Source organism: Pseudochaenichthys georgianus, chromosome 24, assembly GCF_902827115.2.
Source record: "Pseudochaenichthys georgianus chromosome 24, fPseGeo1.2, whole genome shotgun sequence".
Lineage (NCBI taxonomy): Eukaryota > Metazoa > Chordata > Actinopteri > Perciformes > Channichthyidae > Pseudochaenichthys > Pseudochaenichthys georgianus.
This window is the reverse complement of record NC_047526.1, coordinates 21,349,568-21,359,958: the sequence shown is the minus strand read 5'-3', so window position 1 is coordinate 21,359,958 and position 10,391 is coordinate 21,349,568. Positions and strand designations below refer to the sequence as shown.

The window sequence follows — 10,391 nt, the reverse complement described above, 5'->3', positions numbered from 1 at the left end:
ACAGCCTAATATTCGCAAACAGTATTTGTTCTAGTATGGGGCATACAGTGGGGCAAACAAGTATTTAGTCAGCCACCAATTGTGCAAGTTCTCCCACTTAAAAAGATGAGAGGCCTGTAATTTTCATCCTAGGTACACTTCAACCATGAGAGACAGAATGGGGGGAAAGAATCCAGGAAATCACATTGTAGGATTTTTAATGAATTAATTGGTAAATTCCTCGGTAAAATAAGTATTTGGTCACCTACAAACAAACAAGATTTCTGGCTCTCATAGACCTGTAACTTCTTCTTTAAGAGCCTCCTCTGTCCTCCACTCGTTAACTGTATTAATGGCACCTGTTTGAACTCGTTATCAGTATAAAAGACACCTGTCCACAACCTCAAACAGTCACACTCCAAACTCCACTATGGCCAAGACCAAAGAGCTGTCAAAGGATACCAGAAACAAAATTGTAGACATGCACCAGGCTGGTAAGACTGAATCTGCAATAGGTAAGCAGCTTGGTGTGAAGAAATCAACTGTGGGAGCAATTATTAGAAAATGGAAGACATACAAGACCACTGATAATCTCCCTCGATCTGGGGCTCCAGCAAGATCTCACCCCGTGGGGTCAAAATGATCACAAGAACGGTGAGCACACGGGGGGACCTAGTCAATGACCTGCAGAGAGCTGGGACCAAAGTAACAAAGGCTACCATCAGTAACACACTACGCCGCCAGGGACTCAAATCCTGCAGTGCCAGACGTGTCCCCCTGCTTAAGCCAGTACATGTCCAGGCCCGTCTGAAGTTTGCTAGAGAGCATTTAGATGATCCAGAAGAGGATTGGGAGAATGTCATATGGTCAGATGAAACCAAAATAGAACTTTTTGGTAAAAACTCAACTAGACGTGTTTGGAGGAGAAAGAATGCTGAGTTGCATCCAAAGAACACCATACCTAACATGGGGGTGGAAACATCATGCTTTGGGGCTGTTTTTCTGCAAAGGGACCAGGACGACTGATCCGTGTAAAGGAAAGAATGAATGGGGCCATGTATGGTGATATTTTGAGTGACCTCCTTCCATCAGCAAGGGCATTGAAGATGAAACGTGGCTGGGTCTTTCAGCATGACAATGATCCCAAACACACCGCCCGGGCAACGAAGGAGTGTCTTCGTAAGAAGCATTTCAAGGTCCTGGAGTGGCCTAGCCAGTCTCCAGATCTCAACCCCATAGAAAATCTTTGGAGGGAGTTGAAAGTCTGTGTTGCCCAGCGACAGCCCCAAAACATCACTGCTCTTGAGGAGATCTGCATGGAGGAATGGGCCAAAATACCAGCAACAGTGTGTGAAAACCTTGTGAAGAAAACGTTTGACCTTTGTCATTGCCAACAAAGGGTATATAACAAAGTATTGAGATGAACTTTTGTTATTGACCAAATACTTATTTTCCACCATAATTTGCAAATAAATTCTTTAAAAAATCAGACAATGTGATTTTCTGGATTTTTTTTCCTTCTCATTTTGTCTCTCATAGTTGAGGTATACATAGGATGAAAATTACAGGCCTCATCTTTTTAAGTGGGAGAACTTGCACAATTGGTGGCTGACTAAATACTTGTTTGCCCCACTGTATGTACGGACATTTTGTACACAATTGTACTTTCTATCCTTTCCATGTTTTTGTTTAATCTTTACAGTTTAAATTCTGTATAAGAAGTATTTTAAAGATGCTTTAAGACAAAACATACATTTTCCACTTTTATTTTCCATTGCACAGTAATCTCTATCTACATAATTTTAAATTTGTGTGGCAGCAGATAAAGTCATAAACATCCATGTGAAAGTTGCATAAAACTGTACAAGAAAATTGGCTACAATGAGAAAAATACTGCAACCCACTGATAACTGTTGAATCCAGGACAGAAGATGGCATATGGCAGATAGACAGGACTCCCTCTTGCTGCTTGAGTGTGTGGATTGTATCGGGTAAGAATACTGCATACTGTATGTAGGGACAAGAAACAAGTCACACGAAGATGAAAAACAGGTATGACATTGAACAAAATAAAACAAGTATAACACAAATAACAGCCGGGTTGGAGGGAAAGACATAGAACAAGTATTTGGGGATGAACTCTAGCTAAAACTACTTATTTTTCCTGAAGTAGTTTTTTCCTATTTGTTACCTTGGGGATTAAAGACGGAGCTATCTACCAACATCCACACAACAATGCTTTACTAAACACAGAGAAGGCCATATCTGTCGCTGTGGACCCAGAGAGTCAGTGGAAGACTCACTGGAGGAAGAGAGAAAAAGGCAAAGACTGCATTGGAGGAGAGTCGAAGCATGTGTGCAAAGACCAGACATGCGGCAGTTAAATAAAACCAGATTTTTAGAGGTTATTCTCTAATGCTCATTATCCTACTGTTATCTTGTTATCATCATTGGTGGCTTTAGTTAGTGTAACAGACACTCAACTGGACACGGCCTGCTGACTTGTACATCAATTATTAACAACCAATATCCTAAATAATATCACCTAATTTACATGAGTACACTCTGACACAGAGAGACATATAAACACTCATTCATGAACAAACACACGGATGAATGGTTTAGGTTTTTGTTTTGTTATCAACCGACAGTTAGGGCACTTCAAACATTAAACATTAGTCCAAAAGTTACATATATGACATATTGTGAAACCATAGTACTATAAATGGCTGAGTTCCATTGCAAATTTCTCCATTTCTTGAACCCTGAAAGATGATGAATAATATATTTCTTAATGGACCTGATCCTGTCTGTATGTACGATACCGCCCGGTGAAATGATGAGCCAAATTATAATGCAATGGAAAAGCTAAAGCAACTCTTTGGCGTCAGAAAAAATATGGCCTCTCTCCTCTTCTTCTCGAGCAACTTTGACATCTACTTTCCAGTTGGTCTTAGATTGTCAAACTATTTACTTATATACAAATAAAGGTTAAAAGACTGGTAGACAGAGAGATATACCACATTTCAGCTTTACTGCAAATATGGAAATAGAAACAAGATAATAATGGAGGTGAACGTTTCTGACACCAAACACAACTGTCTTTTGCACCTTAATAAATAAATATAAACAAATAAATCACAAAGATAACTTTCTCATACAGACAACTGTCAGCAAAACCTGAAATGTGTTTTAAACATATGCGTTTAAAGGATTACACATCTGTATTACTATTATTCTGCATATATGAATACACAAATAGTTGTTTCCCCTCATGTGAAGGTAATTGCCATATCGGTGTGGACTGCAGAACTTGGAAACTCCACAAAATCTGGCTAGACTTTTGTGTATTTAACACTGATGTCATCGGCATTTTACAGTCACACTCGCAAACTGCGGAAGCTTACGACAATAGAGGTTGAGAGAGGCAGTTAACATCACATCAGGTAAACAATAAAAGTGTGTGGTTCATACACACTTGCTTTGAGATTTCAGAGTCAGTAAATCAGATGTAGCCATGTCAGTGAGTACTAAATGATATATGCCTTTTATATCCTTGCCCTCCATTTTTAGATTCCAGCCCTTTTCATAAGGAGAAATTAATTTGAGTTGTTAGATAAAAGCCACAAAAAGTATTTTTTCAACAAATCAAATATCATCCACTTTCACAACCATAGAAAAATAAGAGATTTTCCAATAATACAGACAGAGCAATAAACCCAACGAATAACAAATAGAGGAATGGCAAGGAAATAGAAATTAACACACACACACACACACACTGTTGGTAACGATATGAAAGTCTGTAAGATACAGAGGAGAGTCTAGAGGTTGAGCGAGATGACGAAATATCCAGTGTACATCAGATTAAGTTGCTTTTATCCCTGTGACTCTCTGCATAGAGGAGGCGTCACTGTTGAGCTCTTCCTGTGTCTCTCCATCGCCGCAGTCACACGCTGCTCTTTCCTCTTTGATGAGCTTTCCTTTTCTGTTGTACTTGTCACTCGGAAGTGGATACAGCGTTGCACATTTATTAGATTTATGTATATATAATGATGTATTTAGATTATTTTTCCTTCTTTTTACATTGTTAAGAATGTTTTTTAGTCTGTTTCTTCAATAGATACTTGTCTTTTTTTCAGCTATGTTCGTCGGTTTGACATGGCCCCCCCGATGGGCTCGGAGTGGAGACAACATTAAAGGACATTTTGGCAAATGAGTATGAAGAATCTCCAGGTGCGTGGGCCAATCGGCTACCTCGGAGGAGAAGTCGAACAGAGATAAACAAAGAGACAAAAACTTTTTTTTTAAAAGACACCATTTATGTGCTCCCTCTGAGGTTGTCCTTCACCCCTGTCTACCCCTCAGTTCCACCCTAAGACTGAGGTAAGAACAGTATTCAACATTGTGCTAGGGAAGATAATCCCAAGTGTCCCAGTGAAGAAGGCTTGGAGGGATGGATGTATGGACAGACAGATGGGTGGGGGGTCACGGTGAGTCCAAATGAGCCAATGGAAGGTGACAGTCGCGTCCACATAACTCTGCTCCTCCCCCGTCACCGTTTACAACTGGTACCATTTTTTGTCTTTGCACTTCAGCATCATCTGGACACACAGAAAATATTGGAGTTAGAACATTGTTTAAAGGTCCCCTATTATACTGTTTTTATCAATATATTATAGGTCTCAGATATATACAAAACATGTCTCTGAAGTGTTTGGCTCGAAACACCAGACAGATCGTGCATCCCATAATCCCCTCTGTTTCAGCCCTGTTTAAAAAAAATGCTGATTCTCTGTCTGTTACTTTAGATGAAAATAAGGAGCCACTCCCCACGCCCCTCTGAGAGAGATTTGGTTAAAAAGAACACAATGGTGCTCTTGGAGGAGATTCAGGTGATAAGGTGGGCGGGTGTTACCTTGGTTGGTGATTGGCTAATGGTTGAACAAGCCAAAAAATCTTTATGACATCATAAAGTGGCCAAAATCTGATCAGCTCATTTTCAGACAGGTTTTTATATAAATGGATCAGGACTAAAAGTGAGCGAATCTTTTTTCCTGAAACTTTCAGAATCTCTTTACACAGAGGGGACACATGTTGATGTAGAAAATACATGAAAAAGTGGATTTTCAATAATACGTGACCTTTAAAAAATAACATAAAATTCTCCAAACTTGTGAGTTAGACAAACTATGATTCTCACAATTAATTCATGGTTTAAAATCTCTCATCAATACTAATTATTCTGATGACACTCATTTATATTTTGTTACTTTAATTTGTTTCACCTGGTCAAATAATAAGCACTGCAGGCAACAGGAGACCTAACATAGTTTGAATCCATATCTATGTCATTTATTATAAGAAAATCTTAAAGTAATACTGACTCTCTATATCTGACAATGGCTCCCTATCAACAGTACTGCATACTTTATACAGGCATATACTGCCCTCTGGTGGTTAATAAGTGTAAATGAGTAATATTTCTGAAAATAATTGTGGAAGACAGAGCTCAGTATTTAAGAATACATGCTGAAGTATATCCCTGCACTGCATCAAGTGTGTATATAACGTTCTTACAGTATGCAGTGTATTTAAGGAAGAATTGCATATCATCTAGTCATCATCTAATAGACAATCAAAATTATTTTGTATATATTGATTGTTGTGTTTTTATTTAGGTCTTAAGCGTGCACATGTAAAAACGTGTCTTTGACTGTGTATATATATACATATTTGCACACATATTTTAATATTTTATATACATTTGTTTTTGTATTCGGGATTGTGGGAAACTCTGTCTGTACACACAAACTGGAAGATTGACAATAAAGTTGACTTTGACTTGAAGCTAATACAGATGAAACCAGGTATATCCATATTATTACTTTTGTCTTCTGCCTTAAGAAGACTATTTCTCAGTTAACAATTTATTTTAAGCAGACTGCTTCATTTTGTGAGGGACTGTATACATGTAGTTTCATGCTAGCTCTAGATCAGGGGTCTCAAACTCAAGGCCCGGGGGCCAAATCCGGCCCGCGACTTCATTTTATGTGGCCCCGCAAGAGCTTGCAAAGAATATAATATGTTTATTATACAGTTACATGCCACTTTAAAGAAGCAGGTTGCCCATAAACTACATGTCCCACAATGCATCTCGTTGTGTGACATGCGCACTGAAGAGACTTGCAATTATTTGCCCTGGACTTCTGCTTTCAGACGTAGTTAATTAGTAAGTTATTATCCTATCCAATAATAATCCAATTCAGAGGCAATAATGTAATATAATACTTGATGAGATTGAGTTTGACACCCCTGCTCTAGATTTTAGACTTTTAAACATTTTCTGTTACCTCATGGGCATGTTTGGAAAAGGAATCTGCGCTGGTCATCATGGCAGCTGTCCTCTCATCCAGCTCGCCCAGTTTCTGGCCTCTTTCATCCAGCGCTATCCGGGCACGAGCCAAGTCTCCAACCACACCTGATGCTGCCCCCTTCATCCCCTCCAAGCCACCCGGGCCTGGGATGTGCTGGGCCAGACTTCGGTTTGCCTTTCCAGAAGAAATCTCACCAACTGATTTAGGATATGAAAGGAAAAGAACAAGGCAAGATGTGTTGATGAGAAGATGAATCAACAAAGGACTGCAGATCTGGGCATCAGTAGGTTTGGCTTACATAGCTCCTCTCTGTCCAGGGACTGAGCTCCTCCCCCGAAGAGGCCTTTGAAGAACCCTCTGTTGGGCGCCTCTGGTGTCTCCACCGGTGTAAAAAGTTCCCCCAGCATCTCCTGAAAGACCAACACACACATCATCCTTCTGAATAAATAAATCATCTCAATAAATAAATTATAAATTGTTGAAATAATGAAAATATGATATCACTTTCTATAAATTGCACTGTATCATTGAAAAACAAATATCTACAGATGGGGATTATCGTGTCAAAAAAAAGCTTATTGTGATCATTACTCCCACCTACGTCAGCTTTGGACCAATACAAACTTTGATATTATTGTGAAACAATTGTCAATCTCCTACTTTATTCAAGGTGCAAAAAAGGCTCCTGCTGTTTTTTATCTTGGCTTATTAGCTAGCTAGATAAACTGACTTGGTAAATCCATGTGTAGTGTTTCCTGTATGTTTAAAGTGGACCTATCATGCTATATTTGAAACATATATTGTAGGGCCATACCTATATAAAACATGTCTGTGAAGTTTTTTTTTCAAAATACCAAACAGATCATGCATTTTAGCCATGCCTCATTTCGCTCTATTTGCTCTTTTCCAGCCCTGTTTTTGCAAGGGCTGATTCTGCTTTTGTGGCAGACTACAGCGCCACTTACAGGCCTGGCATATGTACTACAGTGTCTCCAGCACTTTCGAGCGGTCTCTCATTTCCCTGATAGGTGGAGAGTTGCCCATATAGGCGGAGCACCCCTTTTCTGAAGTCAGAAAAATCAGCTCCGTTGCAGCCCCGTTTTTAGAGATTTGGGTATGGAGGAAAAGAGAGAGGGTTGTGTTTTCTGACACTTGGTGAGTTCCCTGACACACCGGGGACACATATTCATGTATAAAAGACGTACAAAAGTGCATTTTGCATGATCGGTCCCCTTTAATGTTGACTGACCTGTAGGTTTTCACAGGTGTCCTGGCTGTAGGTGATCCTCTGGACCTCAGTGGGGGAGCAGAGGTACATGGCCTGACCCAGGTTAGTGAAGCAGAACGTCCTTGCTATCCGCATGTCAGTCAAAGGCAGGTAGTTTACATCCATGAGTGGTCTCAGCCCCGGCACACTAGACAAGGAAAAACAGAAAAGATGTATGTGATTTCAGATCTAAAGAATACTATAAGCCTGCCAATAAATGATTTTGGAATTTAAGTCTAACCCAAACACAAGATCACTGTGCTTATTTTAGTAACATAGAATTGTGACTTTTCAACACTGTATTTTAGCATGAGGGCAATCTCCTGAAACACCATAGCATACTTTAATCATCAAATACCATTGAAATTATACTGAAATCTGTCTTTTGACATTAAACATTCCCTGAATATGCAATAGGTTTGTCGGCATATGTAACAAAACTGAAAGTAAAAGCTGTGGTCAGCTCGGAGTTATATTGCGTTAAATCAATCCAATAAACTTATCTATCTCTGCAGACTAGTCCGCTTTTCCATAATCCATTTGTTTGCTTTGCTCAGAATGTCGGAATTACTCATATTGAGCCCAAAACATAGCTTAATACCCAACCACCACCTCAAGCCTCATGCACGATCCCTATGAGCTAAAAAACATGTTTGTTGTTCCCGTCTCCTGCTCCTTTATTGGTCAGAACCAATCTAGCAAAACTCTCTTATTGGCTATTACACATTAAAGTTGTACTTTATATAATTAGTGCGTTTGTCCTTATCATTCTGAACAAATCTGGTTCCTTCAGCAACTTTGGTCTTAAAAACAACTTGCCTTAAATCTGATCTTCTGAACAAGATACGTATAATCTGACTTTAATTGATACATAAACCCAGGAATTTGCAGACTGATGCAGATCGTTTCTCACCTGAGTGTCATGATGTGGCCATTGGCACAGAAACAGGCCAGAGATACGCCTTGGCTCATCTGCACAACATCTGCCCGCAGGATGAAGGAGGCCTCAGTGATACTGTGTTTGTAGATGCAGGTCTGGGAGGGGAGGGAAATTACTTTGGCCTGTTTCTCTGAACACACCACAGCATACTGGCTCTCGTTGAGGTCCTGGGAGGTGGAGGGGGACACTGAGACAGGCCGGCGCTTGCGGACCTTCTCTCTTTCTTCCCCATCTGCTGTTACGTTGGGTTCAAACCAAGGCTCAAACGCAGGCGGCAGCATTGAACCTGTTGAGTCCAGGAGAGCCATCCGCATGATGCTGCCCTTCAGCCGCACCAACATGCCTATCGAACGGAAGGAAAAGGCTTGTTATAGAAAATGTGATATCATTTCAGTAGCTTTATCTTTTTATAGTGATGCTATTGTGTTCAAACCATTTAACTATGATTTATAATAGAGAGTTGGCACAAATAAATTGGTTTTCATCTACTATAGCAGGGGTGTCCAAACTTCGGCCCGGGGGCCAAATGCGGCCCGCAGGCCATATTGAATCGGCCCTCAGCAAATTCATAAGGTTATAATGCAGTATGGCCCTCAAATGAAACTTGTGCTTGTCTTGTATTGTATTGTACGTCTTAAATATAGATACAAACCGATTATACTGTAGTATTCATTTGTAATAATGAGCCCACTTTTCAAATAAATTCTGTCAATTCAAGTTGAAAACATTTTCGAACATATCTAAGTTGATAAGAAAAAAGCCCAATAACTTATTTATACAACAAGCTTGAAATAGACCCTTCATATGTCCTCTTATGATAATCAATCTAAGGCTTAAGGAATGAGCTGAAAACAAAATAATTGAAACCCTCTGAGAGCTGTGATTTAGGCTGATTAAGAATAATTTACCTACATTTGATTGATGTTGCTGATATATAACTTAACTCATGAGGCAATATACCTCTAATGAGTGGCCCAGCCCTTCGTATATTTTTCTGTATTTGGCCCTCGGTGAAAAAAGTTTGGACACCCCTGTACTATAAGATAATGCATCATTGTATTTTCCATCCCTTCTTTCTTTCTGATGTTCCATTACTCACCTGTAGGTGAAAGGATAACTGGCTGCAGTTGCCGTTGCTCCCCAGCAGGTGGCAATGTGAGAGATAGAGCCAGCACGGTGCCCAGAGTAGTGCCCACATACAGGCAGGGCGTCAACGTGCTGTCCCCCTTCCGGGCGAAGGTGTCACTGAAGTGGAAGGAGCTGATGGCCTCTCTGGCTTCCTTGTCAATACTGGTGACGCTGGAGGAGCGCGAACGGCTGAAAGAATTGTCCCGATGGTCTAATGGGTTGGCACCCCGTGGCGGGCATACAGACAAGAAGACAGTGGGAGAAAAGAGAGAGAGGTAAAGCACCCACACAGCAGTGACATCACAAGATAGTCAACACAGATGTGGTCTCTGTACTGTACATACAAAATGAAGGTCAACAGTTTTTGGCAGTGTTAGTAAAACAAACACTTGGGACGTTAAAGGCATTACATTTTAAGACAAGACACAACAGTTGGGTAAAAACCTTATTTAGTGAATGATTATCTAGTCAAGATATTGAGTCAGACAATTGAAGGAGAAACATTGGGAAATAAATCCTAGAGTATTGTTTGCATTCTTAACAGTGGTGGGTAAATACATAAAAGGCTGGTCTTATTTATCTCAGATCAGAACAAAGCAGCAACAAGTGACTTTGCATTATACTGTACATATTTTGTATTATATATTTTACAATAGAAACAAATCCAATGCAATACAGGACCACCAACATTTTCAGATTG

The 10,391-nt window shown here is 39.9% G+C and overlaps 1 protein-coding gene across 3 annotated transcripts in view; it reads right to left on the bottom strand.

Moving 5' to 3' along the window:
* Positions 1 to 1,729: 1,729 nt before the first annotated feature.
* Positions 1,730 to 10,391, bottom strand: part of stxbp5a (syntaxin binding protein 5a (tomosyn)) — a 97,833-nt gene continuing 89,171 nt past the window's right edge. For 2 of the 3 annotated variants that reach the window (XM_071201855.1, XM_071201856.1), the window contains 6 exons: positions 9,663 to 9,945; positions 8,537 to 8,906; positions 7,606 to 7,771; positions 6,655 to 6,766; positions 6,333 to 6,553; positions 1,730 to 4,583 (listed from right to left, as the gene is read on the bottom strand). In XM_071201855.1, the coding sequence (XP_071057956.1) occupies positions 4,542 to 4,583; positions 6,333 to 6,553; positions 6,655 to 6,766; positions 7,606 to 7,771; positions 8,537 to 8,906; positions 9,663 to 9,945 (1,194 nt within the window). In that variant the 3' untranslated portion in view covers positions 1,730 to 4,541. The remainder of the gene's footprint in view (positions 4,584 to 6,332; positions 6,554 to 6,654; positions 6,767 to 7,605; positions 7,772 to 8,536; positions 8,907 to 9,662; positions 9,946 to 10,391) is intronic. The other variant, XM_034075688.1, reaches the window with a different exon arrangement.